The sequence below is a fragment of the Elgaria multicarinata genome, chromosome 4, assembly GCF_023053635.1.
Source record: "Elgaria multicarinata webbii isolate HBS135686 ecotype San Diego chromosome 4, rElgMul1.1.pri, whole genome shotgun sequence".
Taxonomy (NCBI): domain Eukaryota; kingdom Metazoa; phylum Chordata; class Lepidosauria; order Squamata; family Anguidae; genus Elgaria; species Elgaria multicarinata.
In genome coordinates, this window is record NC_086174.1 from 42,555,228 (window position 1) to 42,582,915 (window position 27,688).

General features: G+C 43.5%; 1 protein-coding gene across 1 annotated transcript in view; it reads right to left on the reverse strand.

Moving 5' to 3' along the window:
* TOGARAM2 (TOG array regulator of axonemal microtubules 2) overlaps nucleotides 1-27,688 on the reverse strand; it is a 71,928-nt gene that overhangs the window by 19,731 nt on the left and 24,509 nt on the right. The window contains exons 8-14 of the mRNA XM_063124162.1: nucleotides 17,555-17,736; nucleotides 15,688-15,850; nucleotides 11,668-11,832; nucleotides 8,510-8,651; nucleotides 4,220-4,325; nucleotides 1,187-1,422; nucleotides 5-163 (exon numbers count right to left, since the gene is read on the reverse strand). Coding sequence (XP_062980232.1) covers nucleotides 5-163; nucleotides 1,187-1,422; nucleotides 4,220-4,325; nucleotides 8,510-8,651; nucleotides 11,668-11,832; nucleotides 15,688-15,850; nucleotides 17,555-17,736 — 1,153 coding nt within the window. The remainder of the gene's footprint in view (nucleotides 1-4; nucleotides 164-1,186; nucleotides 1,423-4,219; nucleotides 4,326-8,509; nucleotides 8,652-11,667; nucleotides 11,833-15,687; nucleotides 15,851-17,554; nucleotides 17,737-27,688) is intronic.

Consider the following 27,688-nt stretch of genomic DNA (forward strand, 5'->3'; position numbering starts at 1 on the left):
TTACCTTGTGTCTTGATTGCAGTCCTGGGCAAGCTTGACCAATGTCTGGACCAGCAACTCTGTACTCTCCCGGTTGCCCGAAAGCAGTTTCTCAGCCCCAACCTGTTCCACAACAGTCACTAAGTGTTCAGCAGCGCATTTCCGAATGAGGGGGTTACGGTGGCTGCAATACATCGATTACAATGGTCAGAAACACGAGGCTTGTCTTGGCCCAGACATCCCAACCCCTTCTGTCATTCCCTGCAGTGGATGGGGCAGTTTTTTCAAATGAAGAACATGGGGAAAGTCAATCAGGGATTGCAGCCAATGCCAGAGCAAAAGCTGCTATTGTGCCTCTTCTAATCACTGCTGCCACATCCTTGCTTGACAGTCAGGGAGCTGGTGAGCAAATTGCCTGTGGCATCTACTACCACTCCTCACCACCACCACTCTCTGGGCCAGAACGAGAGGCAGGTGAACAAGCAGGTTGCAATGGTGAAGGGGAGGAGCAACTCCAGGGGTCTGTTGTTAGTGGGCCCCTGTTGGGGCATGGGCCCTCATCAGATGCCCAACCATGCCTACCCTTGATGCCAGTCCTGTCCCTATCCTAGCCTTAAAGTAAGGGTGTCAGACAAAAAGTTCAAGTGGCCTTAGTAGTCCTTTGAAGGGTCTTCCATATAGCCAGCTGCAGCCTTAACACGCTCGAAACAAATAATGCATGGCTAAGAAGCCAACATGCTGCAAAGGGACCGACTCATTAATGGCAGTATCAGGCTCTCCACCACAATACCCTCTAAATTAGCCAAGAGTAGAATAAACCTAGGAGGATGGACTGAAGAACAAGTAGTGTGTAGGAGTGAGGTATGGAATCTGAAATTGGCTAGTATTGGTAGTCACATATTGGAGTTAGCAGGAGGGATGGGTGGCAACAGCTTGGGCCCATTCATCTGTTGCTTGGGATCAAAATATTGTCCCACAAGGACCAGTGGCACTTTTTGGCTGGATAGTTTTCCAGGTATTCCAAGAACATTGTGTACCTGCTGGGAAAGTATGATTCTTTTCTCACACGGCTCAGCCACTGCTATTGCGACTGCCACTAGCTTATTTTTATTATGATTTATGACATTTCTGTACTGCCCAGTAGCCGAAGCTCCCTCCTAATAGCCATAACTCATTAAGGATGCTGCTGAAAAGACATGTTACATACTTCACCCCATTGGCCATGAGGGCTGCCATCGTTCGGGAAGGAGTCACGCTCCGCGCCATGATGCCTAAGGACTGGTCGGCTGCTTTCTGGATGAATTCACTAGTATCACCTGCCTTCTGTAGAAGTACCCGTGATATCTCCTCAACGTCTTGATCCATGTGCTTCTTCATGGCTTTGAAGAGCTCAGCAAGTGTCCCAATAGCAAACCGAGACACTTTTGACCGCAGGTTGCTAACCTGGTAAAGGAAATGTTATGACTGAAGTGTTCACATGTCACATTTTCCAGGGCCGGAAAAATTGCACTTGCCTTCCTTCCCGTGCAGATGCCAGGAAGGAAGGCAAGTGCGGGTGTGCAAGGCATCTCGCGGTGCCAAAGCACTTCTGTAAAGACGGCTTCTCTCTCTCTCACTCACTCACACACACACACACACACACACACAGACACACAGAGAGAGCAGGGCTGTCACAAACCAAGGTGGAAGAATTTGAATCCCACAGAAATGAGCTCCAGATGCAGATAATTAACACATGAAGATGTTCTAAACCCCCCATAACCTGGGAATCAAGTTTGTATCTATGATAATTTTAGAGAAAAGCTGAAGACCACAAATTACACAAATGGCCAGCCATTATTTGCTGTAAAGGACAGAAGGCTTAATGGTCTTGCCAACATTGCTATGTTAACAGCCCAATCAGCTGCTCAAACAATGAACAAGTGTAGAAATGGCCCCTGTGGCTTCTTTTCCCTCCTGCTTTTTATTAGAAGGGTTTAAAATGAGAGCAATAAAACCTCTCCATTAAGTGGTCAAATAAATAGCAAAGCTGCTCACAGCAGCCATGGGTGAATAAGCACTCTGGAATCCGTGAGTTGGCTAGCTCACAGTCCAACTCAGGCTCTCTAGGAATGCCAGATTGCAATGTGGAAAGTGTAGGTGACTCAAATTAGGCATCATTCTCCTTTTTCTTTGTAAAGAAAAGAAACATCCAGACAGTGAGATGCCGATAGAAGTGAGCGTATCAACATGGTTGGACTCATGACACAGAGACACTTCCCTTGGAAGGTGGCTGATGGCCACTTATCAAAAGTGCTCTAGAAGTGCATTTCCTGCATCAGCAGGGAGCTGGAACAGATGATCTCTAAGGTCCCTTTCAAGACTTTTAATTCTAGATTGAACGAATGAAGGCTGGTGGCTCCGATGTCACTGTGGTGGTGAATCTGCTCCAGGTTTCAGGCAGAACTTTAAAGCACCTTTAATGGGTCCTTTAGAGTTCTGAATGGTTCTGACTGGAACCCAGAATGGATTCAAGGCTCCACCTGACATTGGAGCCACCAGCTTCCACTGGGTTGAATCTGGATTTCAGTACCTAAGTATAAAATACACATGCATCAGGTCAATTACAAAGGGGCACATGCGTGGATCAATTGTGGCTTCCCATCCCACCTCCAAATAATCAGAGAAAATTGCTTCCCTCTCTCTTTCCACTTGCAGAAGTTTCCACTGCATCAGAAACCTTCACTTTCTGTCAGAGACAGAACCCCTGTTCAATGAGACACACAGGTACCACAGACAAGGCCTTTTCAGCAGTGGCCCCACATTTCTGGAATTCTCTCCCTAGAGAAGTACACATGGCATCTTCTGAATTTGCCTGCAAGCTGAGCTTGAAAATATTTGTTTCACTCAATTGTTTATCAACTTTTAAAAAATGTGAGTTGGTGTGCTTAACTGCTGCTGCTTTTATGTGGCTAATTTTGACTGGTTTAAATATTATTTCAAATATTACATTTTACTGCTTCCTTGTCTTCATAAATCAACTTGGGATTTTACCTTGAAAAGTGGGTATAAATCAAAGAAAGAAAGAAAGAAAGAAAGAAAGAAAGAAAGAAAGAAAGAAAGAAAGAAAGAAGAGAAACAGCACAGGTTTAAGTAGAAATAGCAATGATCTGGAATCAGGGAGAAAACTCCTTTTTTAAAATGTACATATGAATGTGAAGATCCTATGTATGCCTGACCCAACTGGCAAGCGTGTGCATCTGAGCTAGTATCAACAACGTTGTTCCCAGCTCAAAGATAGCAGTGGCAGGGGCAGAAGAGGGTAATGGCTTTTCTACTTGAGGCTTTTAACCCACACCTTTACCGAGCCTTCTGATTCTGGATCCTTTGCAGGATTAAAATCGGCTCCTTTACACATGTCCACCCCACCCTGCATAGTGGAATTGCGCAATTACACAAGGCTTCGATAATGCCATTGAGAAAAAATGCCACACTATCCCCATCAGGAAGGGAAAAAATGATAATGGTTGCAATGCATGGAAGAGGCCCTGGAAGATGACAAAAGAACCCGTGAACTACAGTGAGTGAGGAATCAGGAGCGCACAATGAAAGCCTCATGTAGAAAAGCTCTACGAATGCCCCCAGAGGCTGAGGAGGGAGAAACAAACCACTGGCTTGCAACAACAAAGAACCTTTGCAGATTCACAAGTACAGGATGTATTTTCAATCCGAATGCCCAGAGAATTTCAGCCTTTATAATTGTTTAAGTGACCTTCTAGATTTTAACAGCTATTAAGCCCCTGAGAAAGACTCCAGAGGGACTTCTGGCTGCGCTCTCTCCTTCTCCCATGGATGCTGTTCCACAAACATTTTGAATGCCTAACACTGCTGTGCATTCCAGCCTCTCTCTCATTTTACTCCCTGCCATTCTCCTCGCCAGAATAGAGTAGAAATTCTCTGAAAGCACAGTTTTCAGAAACAGGCAGCTTTATACAAAGTGAGTAAATGCATGCCAAGTTTATTAATTTGCATGTTTTATTCTGTGCAGAATTTTGATTTCGCCTCCCCTGTGCAAATTATAGAGTTTATTCATTACATATTTTTCGGTAGAGAGCAACAGCATATTGGGCAGACATATAGGTGCAGGGAGGTATAAAGAAATTGCTCAGTGATACTTTGACTAAATAAAAACAGATTGGAAAGCATCAGGTAACCCACAAGAGAAGAGAAATTGGACATATGTTAAATACACGTTTCCCACCTCTTTCGTTGCTGCCAAGGAAACATCATGAAGTCTACACTGGAGAACTTCTGAATGGCAGGTAGCCAAGCATCTGATGCTGAAGAGTCCTTTTTCCTTCAAATGCCTGAGAGGCAATTATCAGGAAGACAGAGGGAGAGAAAAGAGGAGAGAAATTATTGGTCTCGCCTGGCATTTTGCAGAAACAGGGTTTCTCACAGCAGCAAGAGTGTCTGAAAATGAGATGTGTCACAGAAGTCACACATCAGGAATACAGAAAAGCAAAGATGCTGCATTTAGCAGAAGCTCTTATACACTATGGTTTTAAAAGTACTATGGGGGAAATATATTTCACCACCAGCCTGTGCCAGATAGTATCTCCTGTGAATTAAGCTGAATAAAAGAGTGTGATTGATTTACTAGTTCCACATGATAGGCTCCATCCTTGGGAAAGGCTGAGACCTATATGGCAGAATCTCTTGTGAGGCCTAGGAGACAAAGCGTGCTTCTTCTTCTGCTGCTGCTGCTTTTCCTCCTTTTTTATTTTATTTTTCGGCCAATAATTCCCCTTGGCTCTGCCTTGCTGAATTAACAGCACCATCTGTTGGTGAGTTGGTGACAAAAATGAACACAGGTGACAAATTCCAGAGCAATCGCTTTCGGAAAAGAGGCCGCCCTGTTAGTCTATAGCAGCAAAAAAGAGTAAGTATTTAAGGCGAAACAAGGTTCTGACAGATTTGTTATGGCATACGCTTTCGTAGACTAAAGTCCACTTCATCAGACGCGTGAAGTGTTATCCTCAGTTGGCAGGTCTATACCATGAGTTATACAGAGAGAGAAATATTACAAACAGGGAAGACAAAAGACAGGGATTTTGGTGGGGAAAGTGCAGCAGTAGCCATGTGAGTCTGCTACAGCAAACACACAGAAAGACACAGTCTGGTGGTCTCTTAAGGACCAGAATCCCAAAAGATCAGAAACATGAAGTGTCCCTCAGCTGGTAGATAGAGCCCAGTCCTACCATTAGGCAGAGTGAATCGGCTGTCTCAGGCAGCAGATTTTGGGTGTCCTGAAAGAGTGGCAACCTTTTAGTTATTTAATTGCTTAGCGTGCTATTATTGTATTTTTACAGTCAAGGTTAGGGAGAGTGCTTGTGAGGTTTCCTGCCTTAGATGCCAAAGAAAATCATGTGAGAAATGGGTCCGAAAAGCCATGAAATGCAAGAAGTTACGGTCTTTTGGGTCTCTCTATATATGTGCCTGTGTCTGCATATCTCTGCCAACTGATAACTGCACATCTGATTAAATGGGCTGTAATCTATGAAAGTTTATGCCACAGCACACAGTAGGTCAGCATTAAAGTCCCATAAGACACTACTTTTGTGTGACAATGCACAGATTGAGTTGCTCCTTATTTGCTTGTTCGTTTTATTTCTCTCGGAGTTTTTCCGTTCAAGACTTTGACCAGTGCTTCATTAAATTGCTCTGAAACCCAAATGCAAAACCAACATTGGCAAGAATGTACATTCAAATCTGTAACTTATCAGTGAGATCATTAGCACATGGCATAAATAGGACCAGAAAGGCTTCAAGGAGGCTCCAGGGCACAATCCTATGCATGTTTAGATAGAAAAAAGTCCTACATCTCCCAGCATTCCCCAGACAGAAAGACATGCTGGCTGGGGAATGCTGGGAGCTGTAGGACTTTTTTCTGTCTAAACAAATATAGGATTGCACCCTTTGTATATCTTCGCTTGTGAAAACCATCTTGGTCAAACTATGGTACAGAGAAAAGAATAAAACAGGAGTGGGTGGAAAGGAGAGCCAAAAAATTATTTTCACAACAAGATAAATCCAAACATAGTTAGTTGTACTTAAGCCCCACTGAAATCAGATCTATTGAAGTCCCCCAGTCATTCCATGGACTTCTGTCTACATAGAACAAATTCACCAAAGAAGCTGTAATGAGGATGGCAATGTGCCCTACTTTACAGAGGACAGCTCTCTGTTTGAAGGGCTGTCTAATCTGAGTCTGGTTTAAAGATCAAGAACCTTACGGAGGGATGGCAGGAGCCATGAAGCTGCTCATCAATGCTGTGTACCTGGACAGCAGATTGAGCAGACACACAGGTCTCCTGGTCACAGTTGTCCTCACTATGGTGAGATGTATTGGGGTGGGGTGGGTGGGTCTCTTTTTAAATTACAGTCATGATTTCTAAATTTGCATCTATACCTTCAAATTAGCATACACAAATGTTATGCTAATCCATGCCATCTTTTGTCCTCTTTTCTTGGTGATACAGCAATGAACTAGCTCAGCCTTCCCCAACCTGATGGCCTCCCAGATATGTTGGGCGACAACTCCCAGCATGCCCCAGCCAGCATGAAGCATGCTGGGAGTTGTAGCCCAACACATCTCAAGGGCACCAGGTTTGGGAAGGCTGAGCTAGCTGTAACTGCCATAAATGTATATAGGTGTGAGCTTGGTCAGCAGAAAGGCTTTTAAAATCCCTTTAACATTCCCTCTCCTTTTACTGTCACTAATATGGAGATAGAGAGTTAAACAAGTATTCTTAGTTTGCAGTTCATTTGGAATGTGAGAAAGGCCTGGTTTGTTTTAAGGACTGTGTCCATGCCAAACCGCTGTGGAAAGTCAGAAGCTTCCATACCTCCTCCTCCTCTCTCCTCCTCCTCCTCCTCCTCGTTGTTGTTATTATTATTATTATTATTATTTTAAAAAGGGTGTGTGTTGTGTTTTCTGCAGAACTTTACCACTTTTTATCCAGCTGTAAGAGATGGAACAATCCATTCTATAAAGCTACAGAAGTGTCTGTTATATAATAATAATAATAATAATAATAATAATAATAATAATAATGATGATGATGATGATGATGATGTTGTAGTATTTATTTCTTACCCGTCTCTCCCTTTGGATCGAGGCAGGGAACAACATTAGTACAACAATATAAATCAAATACATACAATTAATTAAAAGAACATATAAAACCAATAAAATATCAAAATAACAATCAAGACATCTTAAAATTCTTGGTTTAAAATTCATCTGGGTAGGCCTGCTGGAAGTGGCTAGTCTTTATAGCTGTCTTAAACTTGGAGAGTTAAGTTGGCGAATCTCCTCCGGCAGACCATTACACAGTCTGGGGGCGACGGAAGAAAAGGTTCTCTGGGTAACAGTTGTCAGCCTAGTTTTGGCTGACTGAAGTAAGTTCTCCCCAGAGGACTTGAGTGTGTGGGGCGGATCATAGAATCATAGAATAGCAGAGTTGGAAGGGGCCTACAAGGCCATCGAGTCCAACCCCCTGCTCAATGCAGGAATCCACCCTAAAGCATCCCTGACAGATGGTTGTCCAGCTGCCTCTTGAAGGCCTCTAGTGTGGGAGAGCCCACAACCTCCCTAGGTAACTGATTCCACCGTCGCACTGCTCTAACAGTCAGGAAGTTTTTCCTGATGTCCAGCCGGAATCTGGCTTCCTTTAACTTGAGCCCGTTATTCCGTTTCCTGCACTCTGGGAGGATCGAGAAGAGATCCTGGCCCTCCTCTGTGTGACAACCTTTTAAGTATTTGAAGAGTGCTATCATGTCTCCCCTCAATCTTCTCTTCTCCAGGCTAAACATGCCCAGTTCTTTCAGTCTCTCTTCATAGGGCTTTGTTTCTAGACCCCTGATCATCCTGGTTGCCCTCTTCTGATTGTATGGGAGAAGGCGATCCTGCAGATAACCTGGACTCAAACCATGTAGGGGTTTAAAGGTAATAACTAACACTTTGTACTTTGCCCAGAAACCAATTGACAGCCAGCGGAGTGATTTTAATGTTGGGGTAATATTCTCACCAACCTGTCTGCCATATTAAATGAAAGTTATATGGAGTTTATGGAGTCACGATTGGGGGGGGGCATTATAAGGTTGTGGGGAAATGACAGGGAGGGAGGCCCAAGTAGTGCTGTCATGAAATTTCATTTAATGTAAGCTCATTTTTAAAAAATGGGTTTGAAAGTCCACCGCTATTTCAGCTTCATGTGTGAATTTAATTTCCTTGGTGTGAGCCACTCTGAGTAACGTGGATATATTAGAACAGCAGGATAGAAATCCTTAAATAAATGAATACAGCTGGGAGACGGAAGGAATGAAAAGAAAAGAAGATGTGAGGGTACATTTTGGTTGAAAACTGGGCGAGATATTAAAGCAAACCTTTATGTTGCAGCCGTGGGAGATTCAAGGACATTATATGACATGAAGATGCAGAGGAGGAAAGAGATGGGAGAGGAGGCAAAGTTCGTTCTTTCCTTACCAATCGTTGCTATTGAGCCACTTCAGAGCATCGATCAGCCCCTGCTCTGGGTGAGACAAAGGTCTTATTTCTAAAGCATCTCTGTTTATAAAGTCCTCCTCCCATTCTGGAGAATCCTGGAGGTTCGCTGGCAGGGAGTTAGCTGTATAGGTCAAAACAACAACAACCAGCAACAGCAATGTAAATATGATAACACAGGTAGTCAGGAAATTGGACTGCATTAGAAAGGAGTAATTTCAACTCTTCCCTCTCCATTGCAGATGCATATCTGAGTCACGTTCCCTTGAAAACACTGCAGAGGATAGACCAGCCTTTCTCAGCCAAGCCATGCTGACTGTGGATGATGGGAGTTGTAGTCAATTACATCTAGGAGGGCACCAGGTTACCAGCTCAGATAGACCATCGGCATTGGGATGTGTACTTGGCTGCACACCGGTGTGCATTCTGGGTCCAGGAAGTTCTATCAAGAGGGTGACGCAGCTGGAGAAAATGTGCATATAAGGATAGGGATGGACCAACCCGTTCATTTTCGTTTCACTCCAGCTTTCATTTTCCCAACCAAAGCTCATTTTGGCTCATTTCCGCATCAGCTTGTGAATTTGGCCAAATAGGTTCTGCAAGGAATTGTGTATGCAATTTTGTGTATGTTCCCATTAACATGCCCATTTTTGGTTGCGCTTTTCCCTGGTACGCACACTTTTCAAAAGTGATTTTACCCTCATACAATGCATTCTTTGTGTGTACTCTCCCCTGGCATATGCATTTTTGTGCACGCTTTCCCTTCGTATATTCATTTTTGTGTACATCTTTGAGTTGCAAATTGCATGGCAACAGCAAAGCACAGATTTTGGAGCACAAGTGCTTTCTGGTTCACATACAGGTTCGGGAAGTGTGAACTGAATAAGTTCATATAAAAATTTGGACCAAACACATTTCTCACCCACCTCATTCAAGGCCAACCTCTCCCCATCCTTTTAGTCTCCCTCACACCCAAAAAATAATCTGCCACCTGATGGACTTTCCACTGCCTGCCACTTTGGCCACTAGGCAAGATGACCTAGGCAGCAGTCGCAGCTCAGGAGCGGAGGCAGCCGTTGCTACCTTGCAGAGATCCCTCTTGCCTGCCTGCTTCTGTCTTTTACAAGGTAACATGGAGCAATACCTGCAGCCAGAGGCAGCCAGCTCCCCTGCAACATTAACCGTTATATAGCCAGAGAGTTGCTCCTGCAGACTCTCAGCTGAGAGATCTGCAGAGTTGAAGCAGTGCTGTGCAACCCGGCTGGCTGTCCCCGTCTAACAATTCCACTGCCCTGTGCCGCATCTGTTTAAAGAGGCCTTCATTTCCTTACTGTTGGCCGGCAGGATCGGATGAAGTGCAGAGATGGCATTAAGATCAAGACGTCCTGACAGCTTGCTTTGCCTGCAAAATCTAACCACGTCCTGGGACAAGGTGATCCAGTTGCAGGCCAGAGCAAACACATACATAAATAAATAAATGGACACAAGAAGCAGCTGAGTCGTACACTATTTGCAGGGACCTTGAAAGTGGAGGAGAGGCACTGGGAGAATGCCAAGCTCCTGTCTCAACAGGCAAATGCAGGGGTGGGACCTGCTTGCTACTAGGTGGCTCACTGGGCGAAAGGAGAAAGGGGACAGGTGGGGAGCATTTCCCACCAGTCAAATCATGCGCTAGTGAACTTCAGAATGGGCCCGTTCAGAAGACACCTTAAACCATGGCTTTAACCATGGTGGTTAAGCCAGAAAGCCCGGCCATGTGCAGAAAACACCTTAAACCATGGCTTTAACCATGATGAAGAAGGCTTTTTGCTTTATGCACCATTGTTAAAGCTGTGGTTTAAGGTGTCTTCTGAACACAGCCTGGCTTTCTGGCCACTGTGGTTAAAGCCATGGTTTAAGAGGAAGTAATGAGGACAAACATGTGGGCAGAGAAGCAACGGTAAGCAAACACAATTTCCCCCGTGTGATGATGCGCTCTCTCTGAGCACCATCTTCTCTGATATGCCTCTATTCCCCCTATTTCCCCACCTACAGGTCTCTCTGTACCCTTGAATATCCTTTATTTAAATCTATACCAGCACAGCTCTCCCTGTGACCACACCTGTTACTCAGGTGTAACAGGTGTGTTACAGTTATTTGTGTGTAACAGTTATTTCTCAGTCTCATCTTCCCCCCCTTCCTTTCATCACAGATTCTGATTCTTTATCCCTCTTGCCTTTGCCCTAATCTCTAGTCCTTCTTGCTGAGTGTGGTGGCAATATCGCACAAGGTTTTCACTCTCCCAGCAAGCCACACACTCGGGCCTAAAAGAAGATGTTACTTTAAAGCTTTCTTTCATTTTTACTCTAAAACAAGTGCAAGGGAATCATCCAATTAGGACTCTGGTGTGGGGGTATGTGCTAGATCTGGATAGGGAGGGCTCACCTGCATCGTCTATTGCAAAATAGTGATCCACTTGGGCAGAGGGGGTCAGCCCTGGGTGAATCAGGATGGATGGAAAAACTGGCACCAACTCCACTACAGACATCTGAATACAGGAGTGGGGGATAAGAGTAATTCAAGCATAATAATCCAGGCATTCTCTTATCCACACTCCTACTTTTGATGGGCCTGGGCACATGTTCCCACAAACATGAGAAAGGGACACAAACAATGAGAAAACCCCCCAGCAGGTGCATATGGAGAGATACAGGGGCAGAATCAGCCAGTTGTTTTTATGTTTTGTGAACCTGGTTTAACATGTAGATAGGTTATAATATAGCCAGTCAGTTTTGCATATTTACTACACCAACCAACACAAGTTGGTTTGACAAAAGCAGATACGTATCTGTTTTGTCCCACTCAGCCTTGTGCCACATTTTAGCATCCACAGCTGGATTCTTGGTGACCAAGCCACGAAGCTCTTCTAAGCTACCTGACAGGTTTCGAGAAGCCAGCATTTCAAAATCACCCATGAGAAGAGATACTGGTATTGCCTCTTTAGCAGGGATTATAATATTTAGAGCAGGGAGCCTATTTTTAAAAATTATTCCTGCAGTGTGGATTATTATGAAACCCCTTCCTATGGCTGACCTTCTTTTCCAATACCGTGACAAATATAGAAGCAGGCCAAAGAGGCTGATGGCATTTTTATGTCTCACCTGAAGCATGCCTCAGGAAGCTACTGTCATGGTTGATGACAGGGATGTTGGGCAGAGAGGGCCTGTTCACCCGTTTCTTTAAGGCCATTCCGACAGAAGCTTTGCAAGGGCTGCTCAGGCTGAGTGCAACAGAGGTGGCCCCATTGCTGGTAAGCAAGCCAGAACCTGTAGAGAATAATTTAGGGGAGTCAGCAAAGAATGAAGACGCATGCACTTGAAAGAATACAGCAGGAAAGCAGGAATGGTGTATGCATTACAATTCTGGGTCCAAACGTAGCTATATTACTAGTGAAAGCAATAGAGTTAGAAACAATTGTGGTAGAAAACAATGGCCGGGGGAACCTTTTACCTTTCTCCCATCTCCATTTTAAAGATAAAGGTCCAATTTTGGTGCAAAGTACACTGCACCTGAGGTGATTTTGTTTTAACGTGACCCAAGTCGCATGTACAAGCAGAAAATGTTCTTTTAAAATCATTTATCTATATCACTGTTCCAGAGAGAGTTCCCCAAACAGAATCCTGTCAGGAGATCTTCCTTCAGAATCTTCGCTCTGGAAGCTACCCGGGTAACAAATTCTTCTTACTAGCAATGTTGCCTGGTTAATTGCTCTGAAGGAGAGGGGGGATGTACTTTGCTTTATACATTATGCACAACATGTGTCACAGCAAGCATCGTCTCTAAAGAGGAATCCCATCCTGCGTGGATAAGAAGGCGAAGTGTCTCTTTGAAGACAGCACCTGCAGGTCCCCTCAGTTTTGGGAAGTACGGAAAATAAACTCTGCTGCCTAATTAAACAGGAGTTCCCTGAATGAGTCAATCAAACAAGCTTTGATTGGTTCGCTGAACCAATGAATCAAGACCAAACAAGTGCTTCTTTAAACGAGCATTTTATAGCATGATTGTGACGGGCCACTCATGGATGTTCGTGGGTCATTTTGATGACACCATCAGCCTCCTGCACGTCTCACGCTCCATTTCCCAAGTTTAGCGTTATAAATTAAGCCACAGAAAACCCGACTCTTCTGAAATAAGTCAGGATTTGTCGGATTTCCTAGAAAACACCCACTAGAGGGTGCTGTTCCTATTTAATTGTATGGGCTACGTGGTTGCTGCTCTCTTCCTCCTGTAATTTCAGCTCGTTGAAAATGCAGAAAAGCAGGAAGCAGAGCCACAGGAAGGAAATGTGATTTTCTCCTGTCTGAAGGAGCTCTAAAGCCCTCATTCCGAAGAGACTTTCCCATGTGTAAAGTGATCCCACATGACCATGGGATCACTTTAAAAGGCCACAGGAAAAGGTATGCAAGAAAAGGCTCAACACACACATACCTCTGAGGCTGACATTTCATCACCTTCCGCTGGGAAAGAAAGAAGGAAAGAAAGAAAGAAAGAAAGAAAGAAAGAAAGAAAGAAAGAAAGAAAGAGTAACCTTGTACCATCGGCTTGTTCTGGCAGAGTGCTGACTTGCAACTTTCTCTGCTGCAGCAGCAAGTCTTCCTGGAGTTTTGACTGCAGCACAATCAGCGCACGTCAGTTCCAATCAGATCAGTTGGGGAGCTCTGCCATATCATGCCTCTCCCCAAGCCCCACCCCCGTGCCATTTTTAATATGTTAATATGTTACAGCTTCGGTGTTTCATCTGAAAGCATCACTTCTCAAGAGTCCATGTGGGTGTTTAAAACAAGGAATGCCTTACCGGATGACTAAGTGCTTGCTCCTGGCCATAACATTTAGTTAAAATTAAATATTATTGGGAAGAGCATCTATTTGCCTGACAGTAAGTGCTGCTGCTATATTGAAATCTGGGTGGGTTGGATGAAATTAGATCTAGAATTCAACTATGTCCAGGAGCTAGAATATTAGGGCAATTTCTTTTTACAGACAACCCTCTGACTCAGTTCCTTCATTGATAGCAAAGCTCCTTTTTAAAACTTTCGCCTTGCAACGTGTAGGAAAACCTTTCATGGAAAGCACTGTAAGAGCTCCATCACACCTGCATGTTTGCCCTGCTTTACCCTCGAATTATCCACCGTCATTTCCATAGCCTGATCAACTTACACCTTTGCGCTTTTACGTTTCATTCATCTTTACACCTCTCCTCTCATGAGCACCAGCGTATTGCTGTTCTTCCATTGAGATGCACTCCCCCAGATCTCCTTTGTACCTCCCGCTACAGTTCATTGGTTGGTGGTAGTTGGACACCGCGCCCTCCCTCCCTACATGGTTATTCCCTGTTCCCAGGCTAACGCCCCCCCGTTCCCCTCACCCTGCCTGGAGGCTTTGGAGCATGAACATAGTAAAATCAGATGGAGGCTTACCTTTGAGTAAATACCATTGAACAGAGAGAGACTTACTTCTGAGTAAACAGAAGTAAGACCTCAGAAGTTAGCATGGGATTGCAGAGCACTTCTTTCCAGTTTGCTGCTTTAAGACTTAAAAAAGAAAGCTGGTGACCATATGAAAAGGAGGACAGGGCTCCTGTATCTTTAACAGTAATGTAGAAAAGGGAATTGCAGCAGGTGTCAATTAAAGAGGGTGAAATTCCCTCTTCATCACAACAGTTAAAGCTACGCTAGCTATAGTAGAGTGGCCAGATACAAAAGAGGGCAGGGCTTCTGCAGCTTTAACTGTTGTGATGAAGAGGGAATTTCACCCACTTCAATTGACACCTGCTAAAATTCCCTTTTCTACATTACTGTTAAAGATACAGGAGCCCTGTCCTCCTTTTCATATGGTCACCCTAGAGTAAGCACACTATTAAAAGTCAGTTCTATATGTGTTTACCCAGAAGTACATTCTGCGAGGGAAGGAGCACCCCATTCCTCCCCCCCTTGTTTCCCCCACCTCCATTTAGATGTAAATGCAATCCTTCGTGTTTACAGCTTAAAAGGGGGGGGGAATAGGGGGGGAGAACTAAATTTAGGCCAATTTAAAAATACAAAACCTAACCTTGGAAGAGAGGGTGTGGATGGTCCCACACGCCCTGGAACTGCCACATGTGTGCTCGGGTGGGCGGGCGTGGCAGTGCCAACCGGAAAGCCCGCAACTGCACTCCTTCATATGTAGATGGTTAGAAGGAGTGGTACGCTGGTTAGAAGGAGTGGTACGCTGCCTTGCGCCACCCTGTGCTGCACACCGACGTCATCAAGACGAGGGCCTGTTCACTCTACAAATAGATGAGGAGGTACACCTGTGCCTGGGCTGAATCACTTCAGAATCATGTAGGAGCTCACATAACTGAGGCTGCAATCCTCCACATACTTATCTAGGAGTAAACCCATTGAACTCAGCGGGATGTCTGAGTGGACACACACTACGAATGTTCCTCCATGTAGAAATAACATCCCTACACATATAAATGTAGCATGACCGAGAGAAAGCTAGGGTCTTGCTACTATCTTTTGCTTGCTATTATCTATATGCTTACTACTATCTTCATTCTACTTTTAGTAATTAGAACTTGTGTGTATTTAGGAATGTTTGTAATCTGCCTCATCTTAGCTAAACCTTGTTCTTCCCTTAGCCTGTTTGAGCAATAAAAATGTATTCTTTGATATCATATTTGCATTGTTTGGCTTGAGAGAAGATACAGGGACCCCTACCCACATACTTTAATTCTTGAAGTCCAAAACATGCAGTAAAGATTTGCCCATCTATCACTGAGTGGGGTCTATCCTTTAATGCCATTGTATTCTGTCTTGATCTGGTGAATCTTGATACGCCCATTCAAGTTTGGGAAACAAGCTAGATGGATGGAGCGAGAAGCAGTTACTTGTCTCACACATGACTCTGAAAAAGCTGGTCCACTCAGGATCTCATAGAAATCTGAACTCATTCGAATCGGTCTTGGGTTTCTCTGACATCCCCATGCAAGCTGCTATTCAGGCCCAGCGTCAGTACCCAGGATGATGGGGCAAATGCCCATCTTACACAGGACCCCCTCAAATGAGGGACTGGCTCTGATACTACTGACGTGTTTGGACAAAATAATATCCTTTTCTCCCTCTCAAGTAGACACATACCTTCCAGAGCTGTCCCTTCTTTCTGTAGTTGCTCTTGGAACTTCATGGATCTTTCCCTTTCTCTCTCTTTCTCCTTTTCTCTTTCTTTGCACAAAAGCTCTATCTCCCTGAGCTGTTTCTGGCGCATTTTCTCCTGAGCTGACTTGGATATGGTCACGTAGATCTGCACACAATGGGAAAACACCACAGTGCATAAAATACTACTACTACTAATATTCATTCCTGTACACCATAGTGAAGAATCTCTGAACATTAGTACGTCATGAATTTAAAAACAGAGAATCAACCATTTCCATAAATCCTAATTTATTTATTTATTTTTTAAAAAGCAAGATAAATATTTCATCAAAATGAAAAAAGTTATAATTTTCTTACCTTTTCAAGAGAGTAACTGACTGAAATCTGAGTGGGTAGTAACACTATGGCTTTTTAGAAAAGTAGCTAAAGAAATGTCTGTTAGATATGTTCAAAATATGTTTTTGCTTGACAAGCAGTACAGCCAGGCAAATACTAATTTATCTATTCAGTACTGATGTGGTTCTTTAAGAGCTTTTCTACATGAGGCATTTATTGTATACTTGTCATTCCCTGCTCATGGTTGCTTACAGGTTCTTTAGATAATGTCGTGACCCTCCAGTTTGGCTTATGTTTTTAAACAGCACTATCAGCAAGGTTTTTTTAGAGCAGGGAAAATGTGGTATTATTTCTGAAAGTGAAAGAAAATGCTTTTTCCATTTGTGTAATTTCACTATTCCACCATACCACAGTGCCACCTAAAGGTTATGTAATGGAAAAGCAAGAAAGGAAACAATCTTCATGTAGTTCTCAGATCTCAGTTCTGTGACAAAAATGAAAGTAGATACAGCGAATTAACTGCCTCATGCAGGAAAAACTCTGAGTGGAGACTCAGGGCCTATTTAGACATAGGTTTTGACATGAAAGGTCCAGGACTGGATCTCCCAACTCCAGTTTCTTTTCTTAAAAGCAATTGTAGGAGTGGCAGTAGCAGGGCAGGATCAAGTCTGAGAGATGGAGCACGAACTTCCCTGCTCACCCACCCCAGTAGCATTTCGTCAACTTAGATCTCCTCTTTGAAGGTGGGTTGTGCATTTTTTTCACTGCACAGAGGAAAAATACAGAGTACTTGTTTATGTCCCCCCCTCCCCCATAGCTAGTAGCAAACTCTGGGGACAATTTACTGTAAGTCAGTGAAACAATGCAGGGAGAAAGCATTAAACCTTTTCTCCCCCATTGGCATGCACATCCAATACGATGTGTGTGCCCTTGCCACCCACCAACCTGTTCCTTTTATGGGGGAAATGACATCAGAACAACTGATCACGGCTTTCCTACACATCACACCTAATTTGGCACCTAGACAGTACAAGCAGTATTAGGCAGAACATTGGTGGGGGGGAAGCTGTTGTATACAATCAAAAGAAGTACAGCTAGAGAAAAAGGAGGACATGAAGCGCTGTATTATTTATATTATTGATTTCATATATAGTTTCAGGCTGATATTCAAAAGTGCTGAGGCTAAGTTTTCACAGCAAAAGGAGTGTCTCCTGCGTTATTCTACTCCTGTGTTATTCAGTCATATAAATAAGACAGGAGACAACCTTTTTGCTGTGGAAACTCTGCAGACTTTTCTCTACCCCTCTGAAGAAGGCCTCAAAACAAGGGACAGGCAGAAACACGTTGTGCTTTTTGTTGCATCCTGAGAACCTGCTTCTCTTCTGGGTGTACCTACTCTGGATGCTCACCCCCCTCCACCTTATTGTCCCTTGAGACTTTGCCATACCTCCTCCTTTGCTGCTAAATACAAATCCTGAAATACATTTCAGTCATCAGGCCAAGATGCCCATACCCTTCCATTGCTCCCCTTGCACTCATCGTCTTTTAAAAGGTGAGGATTTGACAGCAGGCCTCCATCCTTGGCTGGACTGTGAGAGGGGGCGGTTAATGGCAGTAAGGATTCAACTGGACACGCAGCAACCTTCAAGTCCGCAGGGAAGCCATTTTGGAAAGCAGAGTCCGAGGTGCTGGTTTCTGATGAGCCAATAAAACATAAAAATGTTACCATGGACAGAGAGTACGTACGAAATCGTAAAAAGCACCGCTGTAGAGAGCACAAGCCAAGAAATGACGCAATGTATGAATGTCGATTGAGCGTTTGTGCCAAGGAGATATTCTAGTAGATTGAATCACCTCTTGTAGAGATGAACTCAAAGAATATAAAGTATGTTTATATATTATCTTTACAGTATATCAAGTATATAGTATATAAAGCATTTTCCATAATATATAAAGTATATATAGGCTTTATATACTGTAGTATATAACATATACTACATAACATATTCATGGTTTAATTTGTTTTTAGCTGTGTATATTTATTGTTTTATACTGTATGCTTTTATCCGTACGCCGCCCTGAGATCCTAATGATATAAGGCGGGATACAAATGTTTTAAATAAATAATATACTATAATATATAAAGGTATATAGGTATATACTATCATTTATACAGTATACATAGGCTTTACGTGCCATACTATAGTATATAAAGTATATATAGTATATAAAGTCTATTCATATTAAATTCTATTGATAAAGAATATCAATCTAAAGCAGCCTTTCTCAACCTGAGGCGCTCCAGATGTGTTGGACTACAACTCCCAGAATGCCCCAGCCAGCTCTGCTGGCTGGGGCATTCTGGGAGATGCAGTCCAACACATCTGGAGCGCCCCAGGTTGAGAAAGGCTGATCTAAAGTCTATCAAAGAGAAAAGCAAACTGAAAGAGCAGACCTTCCTGCTCTTTTTCTGACAACTGAAGGTGTTGCTAATGTTGCCTTTGATGTATAGGCACATCAGACATTAGCCGGTTTGAGAGACTCTGTCATATTATTATTTAAATCTATAGAGGGTGTGGCTTCAACAAAATGTTGCATGCATCCTCAGCTTCTAACAGAAGTATTCCTGTTCATCATTCAAAATGCCAGCCAGCCAGCAATCCCCTGGATTCCAGCTAGCCGTTCCATCCTCTCCAACTTTGTTTTTCTTTTCCAATGGATGCCCAACAATGCTTGGCTACTGAGCATGCTCAGTTCCAATAGAGCCCCTTAAGTTTTCTAAAAGCATTTTTGTACTTCTCAAATCTCAGTGGTCCCCCGAGAACGCTGACAGATCTCACTCTTGTTTCTCAGTGCCTCCATTTGGACTCCCATTTCTGCCAATACTCACTGGGATGCTCTAGCCACGTTTGGAATATTTTGTAGAGTTTGTGGCTACCCATCTCAGAAAGATATAATATAGCCTGGAAAAATGTAGAAGGCAACCAAAAAAATCAAGAGCTTGGAGCAGCTTAAGAAAAAAAAAATTAAACAAAGGGGCACATGATAGAACTTTATAAAATTGTGAATGATGTAGAGAGCATAGAGTAAGAGTTTTTTCCCCTTCCACTCATAAAATTAGATTTCTATGAATAAAATTGATTGCCAGCACTGAGAAAAGAAAGTACTTTTTCATAATGAACACATAATGAACTCTGCCATAAGGGAGGGTGACCATATGAAAAGGAGGACAGGGCTCCTGTATCTTTAACAGTTGCATAGAAAAGGGAATTTCAGCAGGTGTCATTTGTATGTATGGAGAACCTGGTGAAATGCCCTCATCATCACCACAGTTAAAGCTGCTGGAGCTATACTAGAGTGACCAGATTTAAAAGAGGGCAGGGCACCTGCAGCTTTAACTGCTGTGAGGAAGAGGGAATTTCTCCAGGTTCTCCAGATATACAAATGACACCTGCTGAAATTCCCTTTCCAATACAACTGTTAAAGATACAGGAGCCCTGTCCTCCTTTTCATATGGTCACCCTACATAAGGTGAAGTGCTTAGAGAGATTTAAAAAGGGAAGAAAACAAGTTCTTGGAGGATTAGAACTATCAACAATGATTAGGATAGCTAATTGGAACCTCCATGTTCAGAAGCACTGTACATCTGAACAACAGACTGGCTTCACATGCCGCTTGTGGGTTTCCAAATGGAAGGGCTGGGCAGAATTCAGGCTTGTGGGATTTATTTTGTTTTTTTACTACAGCCTTCCCCAACTTGATGTCCCCCAGTTGTGTTGAGACTACAACTCCCAGCAACCCCAGTCAGCATGAGGATGCTGGGAGTTGTAGTTCAACACATCCAGAAGGCACCAAGTTGAGGAAGGCTGTTTTACTAGAATGGTAAGACCTGCCAACAAGAAACAGGTGCAAAAGATATAGACTGAAGCATTTAAGACTTTGGAGCTCAGGTTTTGAGTACCAGAACAGAACTGAGCTCACAATTCTTCTACTGCACACAGATCCACTCCTGACTACCCAACACTTTCTTCATTTCATTTTGCAGCAGCAGCAGCAGCAGCAGCAGCAGCAAAGCATTTGGGAGTCAGAAATCCTTGCTGATGTTCTACTACAAATCATTTAGAAATCCAGAGCAGTAAATCCAGGTCTTCCTTCCGCCTACGTCTGCTCAAAAACATCTGGCTGCCTTCTATGAGAAGCAGGTTTTTGAGCCAGAAGGATCCTTGATCTGATCCACCAGGGCTTTTCTTATATTCTCAACTCTGATTTTGTGACTGAACATTGACATCCAAACCCATCAGCTGAGGCTAAAATCACACATTTCCTGAATAGTGAAGCATCAGCTCCATGGAAGGCCTGGGTAAATTGGTTATCTTCCTCACTGAGACAGAGGGGCCAGTTCACACCTTTTGGCTATGTGTGTTCCTAGGGATAATGATATCTGTCAGCTCTCCCTCTCTCCTGAAAGAGTACCTTCAAGGTGACACCAGCTGGCAGGAGGTGCTAATGACACTCCTGCTTGTATTTCCTCAAATCACCCCACCAGGAGTAGAGTTTCCTAATGCCCAGCCACACAGACTCACAAGTGTCTCTTCTTTTCCCTTCTTTCATCTAACTGTCCTGTCAAGAACTGAGAAGCCTTCTTATATAGGGCAGCTCCCTAGCTGGGCTGTACGGAATGTACAATGGGCTCATTCCCTGGTCAGGGGTCCACAACCTACAGCAGAGACTGGTGGCTCCAGTGTCAGTAGGGCGGTGAATCCGCTCCAGGTTTCAGTCAGAACCAGTCAGAACGCTAAAATAGCTATCATTCCTGGCTGGTTCTTTTTTTGCTTATTTTTTATTATGAATTTAACAAAACAAAACAAATTCTTTTTTTTTAAAAAAAAGGAAGAGAGTTATGCTTAGGTTTCAAGAAAAGCAGACCAAATATCCATATATTTATCCACTTGCAAGTGGCATCTATATACCATCTATTCAAACATTGATAATGTTAAGTACTCAGTCCATTGCATTATAGATGGTGATTGGTTCTGACTGAAACCCAGAGTGGATTCACTGCCCAACTGCCATTGGAGCCATCATCTTGGATAGATTCTTTAGGGTTCTGATTGGTTACAACTGAAACATGGGGCGGATTCACCGCTCCACTGATATCAGAGCCACCAGCCTCCACTGACAATCCAACTCAGGTGAGAAAGGCTCTCTAGCCTTGACGGAGCTCAGGGGTAGACCACACATTTTGCATGTGGAATGACCAAGGTTAAAGCCTTGGCATCTCCAGGTAGAGCTGGGAAAAAAACCCAGCCTAAAAACCTGGAGAGCTACCACCACTCAGTGTAGACCTGCCATCCCCAACCCAGTACCCTCCGGATGTGTTGTACTATAACTCCCATTATCCCCAGATAGGTGTGGGCAATACTGAGCTACATGGGCCAAGGGTCTGAGTCGGTATAACAGAGCTTCTTATAGGAAAAGAAAACCAGCAATGCAAAAGCTTTCTGGGATTCTCCCAATTCCACTTTGAAGTTCAATTTGCTTCGCTCCCATTCTTGTTTGCGAATTGTTTTTTGTTTGGTACGAGTGGCGAATGTGCACATTTCCAATGGGGGAAAAGTACATTTCTGAGCACATTTTTCAAAAGTGTGCACGTCCCCTTTTTGACTAAAATGTGAAAACGTGTATTTCTAAAAGACGTGCATTTTAAAGTGTACATTTTCCAAATAAATAAATAAATGCATTTTTGGAACATGAACACATGCTCGAGAATGTGTGAGCATTTTCTGAAAAATGCACTCCCGTTCATGCTTGTGAACAGGACAAGATCTGATGATTTGCAGCCTGAAATGATATTTCTGTACATCCCTTCCTATAACAGAGCTAAACAAGACGGGTAACTATCAACTAGAAGTCAACGGGTGGAGGGGGAGCAGAGGACGAAGTGAAGGTGAACTTCCTAGATGTATACACCTCTGGATTAATATACCCTAAAGCTAGGATTCATATAATCCAAGGAATATGCACATCCTTAAATCTCTCTCACATTCTGAGGATTGCCATGGATTCTGTGCCTACTTGTGATGCGTGATGCTCCTAACGTCCAATCCCCAGGAATCCCATTTGCGCCGGATGCTGCTTGAATTCCTAGGAGACCCCTCCCCAAAACACCAGCTTGGAAAGAGACTGGATGTGCATCTTGCAATATGCAAGAGCTGTACAGACTTGTGCATTCAAAAGGCCTGGCTTGTGGGAGTCAGCGCAAGGATACCTTGGCCAATTGCAAGGCTGTCTATTCCCAGGGCATCCCCCAGATTTCCTGTGAAAGTGCTGAATCTGAAGCACATGAGAAGCTGTTGTCCAGGCATGCGATTAAAATCCAAACCAGCATAAGGAAATAGAGAAGGGGAATGGGAAAATTAACAGCGGGCATGGGGGAAGCTGCAAAGGCCCAGAAGAAAATAGGAGAAAACAAAGGGGTGGCTGGTTTGGGCCCTGCACCTGAAAGCAACCCACAATTGACCTCATTTAAGATATGATATTGTCCCTACTTTTTCAGACTTGTGTTTCATCCCCTACAACTTTCCTTGGGTTTTATTTATATCAGGAATGGCGAATATGGGATCCCCCATATCAGCCTTCCCGAAACTGGTGTCCTCCAGACTTTTTTGGCTGCAGCTCCCATCATCCCCATTCACTGTCCATGCTGGAGATCAGAAGTGGAGTTTGACGACTTCGAGTAGAGCAGCAGGGCGCCTAGCCCTGATTTATATGGTGACATTTTACCTTGTTCTGTGAGAAAGGGCAGGTACCTAGATCAAGTAGGAATTAAATAGCATTTCAAAAGAATTTAGCGGCTTAGAATGGTTGCCACAATAAATCCCTTCCTGAGCCATCTCCCTGCAGTGGAATAATTATCAAAGTTAGCAGCCCAGGCTAACTTTGAAATTAGCACCTTTGACCGGGAGACCAGTCAACCTGGAGACAGAATGTGGCATTTTATTTTCATACACACAAAACACAGGACCCACTTTCCAGCCCAGCTTCTTGTGACACAGAGAACTTTTTTTAAAAATGCAATGAAGTCATGTCCATGCTAGCCATAATTTACACAACAATGGTGTTTAAAAATCAATGACATATTTTTCTATTATTTCATTACATACCAGCCTACAGAGTACTTTTCCTATTAAAGCTACCAGGTAAAAGCTATTGCCTTCCTGCTCACCAGAGCAGCAATACAGATTCATATGGATCCTTTCTACAATGACACAATGCCCGGCACTGCAGCACTGGAAGTTGGCTCTGTCAATCTTTCTTCCAAAAAAGTGTTATTTATTGCATTTTTACCTTGCGTCTTCTCCAGGGAGCTGATGGTGGCATACATTACTACATTATAATCTCAAGTTAGGATTTATTTATATATTTATTTATTGCATTTTTATACCGCCCAATACCTGGAGCTCTCCAGGTAGTTTGCAATTTTTTTTTTAACCATTCAAAGTATTAAACAAACAGTATAAAAACTTGATATAAAATACAATATAAAAGCACAACCAGGATAAAATCAGCAGCAGTGCAGAAATACAAATTTAAAACAGCAAAGTTAAAATTAATTTACACACTGTTAAAATGCTGAGAGAATAAAAAAGTCTTCACCTGGCGTTGGAAAGAATATAGCGTAGGTGCTAGGCAAACCTCCTTAGGGAGCTCATTCCACAGCAGGGGTGCCACAGCAGAGAAGGCCCTCCTCCTGGTAGCCACCTGCCTCACTTCCTTTGGCAGGGGCTCATGGAGAAGGACCCCTGAGGATGACCTTAGGGTCTGGGCAGGTACATATAGGAGGAGGCGTTCCTTCAGATAGCCTGGCCCCAAGCCGTTTAGGGCTTTAAATGTTAATGTGCAGCTTTGCATTTTAAAGTCACTTATACCATTGCACTATCGCATCTACAGCCATAAAACGGAGTTGGCTTCTGCCGCCCTGATATTAAATGCATTTAACTTGGGAATAAGCAGCATTTTGTTATAGAAATATATATTTTAAAGTAAAAACAATAAAATGAGCTTCTGTAACCATGTATAAGCCCCTTATGTTTAACGATAGTAAGAAAGGCTGCTATGGCAAGCAGCTTCAGCCCTGGGAGGTCCTGGCAGGGCCATGCCAGCCCAGGTGCTCACACAGGGCCTGTGCTACTCTCTGGATAATTGCTTGGAGGCCCCTGGGCTGTTGGGGCCCTGGATGTTGGCCCCAAGGTCCAACCTTAGCTGTGCCACTGGTACTCAAGCCTGGCTCTTCCCTCAAATGCTAGTTACTGTTGGCTAAGATGCATATGACCAAAATGGTGTGGGTACCACTTTCCTGTTGCTGTATCCCACACTGCTCTGAGAATGTATGAACTCAGGACTTTACATGGGAGAGAAGTTCCCACCCTACCCTACCGCTCCCTAATGGGACCAGCAGCATTGACATGAGACCTTTGCACATGATCTTCCCCATCCCATGCATTTTCCTAGTTTCATATGTTATGGGAGTAGTGTGAAGTTCAGCCACAGGTTAAGGTTCTCAACAAACATACAAATGTGAAAGGTACGTTACAGTAACTTGCCCACTTTCTTCCACGTTCCTTCTCTGCTTAACAAGGCTTTTATCATGCCATCATCCTGCCTCGTTCACAGAATTTTATGGGTATCAGTATCCAGGTGGCCTCTTGTAACCCTACCATCTTTTCCCATCACTTCTTCCGTCTTTTTTCTTACATAGAAAATCCATTAAGGAGGGAAAGATAGAACAGCTGCACAATGCCTTTGGATTGTTAGAACTAGGACTCCTCCATCTGGAAGCACAAGACTTTGATTGGTCACTTTCTTCTGTCTATATGAGGCTGTTAATTGGCTGTTAATCCACTGTGGCCCTGTTCAGAAGACACCTTAAACCATGGCTTTAACCATGGTGAATTCACCATGGTTAAAGCTGTGGTTTAAGGTTTCTTCTGAACGGGGCTTGTATCTACTTTTGGTTTCATTGCAAAATTGGGATCTGAGAACTACGCGAGGAACATTTCCTTTCCTGTTTTTCTGCTATATAACTTCTAGGTGGCACTGTTCTTTAGTGGAATAGTGCAAATACAAAAGAGAAAATTGCACTTTCTTTCACATTCACAATTAAAGGCCACATTTTCCCTACTCTAAGAAAACTCGCTGAAAGTGCTGGTTAAACACAGAAGCAAAACTGGAAGGTCACGATATCATCAAAAGAACCTGTGAACAACTGTGAGTAAGGAATGACGAGCACACGATAAATGCCTCATGTAGACAAACCCTATATTCCAGAGGCAATAATATTATGTGAACCACCCAGAGAGCTTTGGCTATGGGGCGGTATACAAATGCAATAAATAATAAATAATAATATTTATATGTTACACAGTTTTTTATATTGCTTTTTCTAGGCTGTTCTGCCCATCCCACCCACAAGGCTCTCTCCTGTCCTTTCATTCCGACATGTCTTATTTCCAGATCCCAACCACTCTGGTTCAAGAATACTGCTCCTTGTGCAGCCTGACTTTGGAGCTCCCTTTTGCCTTTTGGGTCTAATCCTGCCTTCTAGCACCACGTTTCAATTCTGCTCCGTGATTGAAACATCGCTACGCTGACACTGGCCTGCCCCCGAATTCTGTCTCAGAAAAATGACTTTGCTCCTACATCTGGATAAACATCTGCCAGGGTTGGTTAACTCTAGTGACTCCCATGTCAACAAAGCAAGCTTGGGCTTGATGAACATTCACAGAACCTGCCAGCCCTTGTAATTCTTTTTAATCCACAAAGAGCTGCAAAGGAAGAGCCATCCATGGTCTTTTCAATTCCATTTTATTCACTGTGGGCACATGAATTCACATGCCTGCTTGCAATTGGCAAGACTACATCACTCTTTTAGACATTGGGTACATTTGCTCCGCTTGAGCACCTTTTTCCAAGGGCTGCTCCTATATTACTTAAGTCAGGAGTGTGCAGAATTTAGATCTGGATCTACTGGTCAATATCTGGGTAATTTACAGTAGATTGGCCAGGATAACTGACTCCCAACAGCAGCAACAAAATCGCACACACGCGCGCACACACACACACACACACACACACACACAAGCACCCTAAATTATACTGCTGAACTGAAGAAAGCTGGGGGTATCTAGAAGTGGATTTTTATGTAGAAGGCTGTGAGCTCCATTCAGTTCTGGCGCTCAAAACAAACTCCTGGGCTCAGAATTTTTTAAATTTATACAGCACAATCTTATACATGTCTACTCAGAAGTAAGCCTCATTGTGTTCAATGGAGTTCTTTGAATTCAATGGGACTTACTCCCAGGTAAGTGGGTATAGGATTGCAGACTCAGGGCATAATCGTATGTACGTTTAGAGAGAGAACAGGTCCTAGAAAAATCTCAGCATTCCCCAGCCAGCATGGGAGTTGAAGAACACTTTCTATTTAAACATGCATGGGATTATGTCCTCACAGTGGTATCCAAATTAACCCCTCCTGCCAATGGAACAGCTTCTGTCAGTGAAAAGGGGCAAGGACGATTCTCCTTCCCCCTCTGAAGCATCCCATGTAGCCTTAAACTCTGCTTCAGAAGGTTGGAGGACAAACTCGAGCAGATTTGTGGGTGGATAGAGGGCCGTAGGGAGGAGGGGAAATCCCAGTCGCATGGGTGGAGATCCGCTCACACAATGTTGGATTTTGTGCCCAGTGTTTGTCTTTTGCACCAAGCTCCAGTTAGTGGCTCTTGGGGTTCTAGTAAAAAACAAAACAAAATAAAACAGATCTTGCAATCCTGAAGTCTGCCACATCCTGACATAAGGTGTAGTTAAATATCCCACTGGAAAGATAAAGGCTCGGTTCAGACAACACATTAGTCAATGCAGTGTGAAAACACCACTCAATAGTTGAGTTTTTAGAGGGTACTCCCCACACAACATGTTCTAACTCCACTTTTGTGTGACTATGGGCTACCATGGAGTTGAGTAAAATCCATCATGATGTTTGATTGACAGTTCCTCTACCCTCTTTCCTCCCCTGGTCTTGCCAATGGTATGCCATCAGCCATTGCTGCAAGAAACAATCCTAGTGGCTCTCCTAGAGTGGTACTCCCTCCTTTTGCCACTCTTGCCAGAGAACTCTGTAGCCAGTGGGAAAAGTCAACTCAACACAATGGAAAACTCCATGGAAGCTGCCACACAACACAATTGTGCAGAAGCTTTCCTCTGCACAGTGTGGATATTCTGCACGGAGTGTTGTTGTTGTTGTTAAAATAAACCTCCACTGTTGCGTGGAGTTTTCCCACCAGACAACACATTTCTGAACGGTGGTATAAAAACTCCACTGTGGAGTTTTAAACACACCATTGAGAAACGTGTTGTCTAAACTGAGCCAAAAAGAACTTGTATTTCTTTGCATAGATATCCAATTTGCAGGAGTTTTCTGAGAAACAGGGACATTTGTAGCCCTTCTTGTGCACATCTAAAGTTGTGGGTGCACATCCTTGTGTCTCATAAAAGTAATATCATGTGTATTCCTAATTCCACTTCATTATGGACTATCTTTTGCCAGATACTTTCAATATAGGGTGGCTCCAGGCAGAGGCCTCCTAGCGCT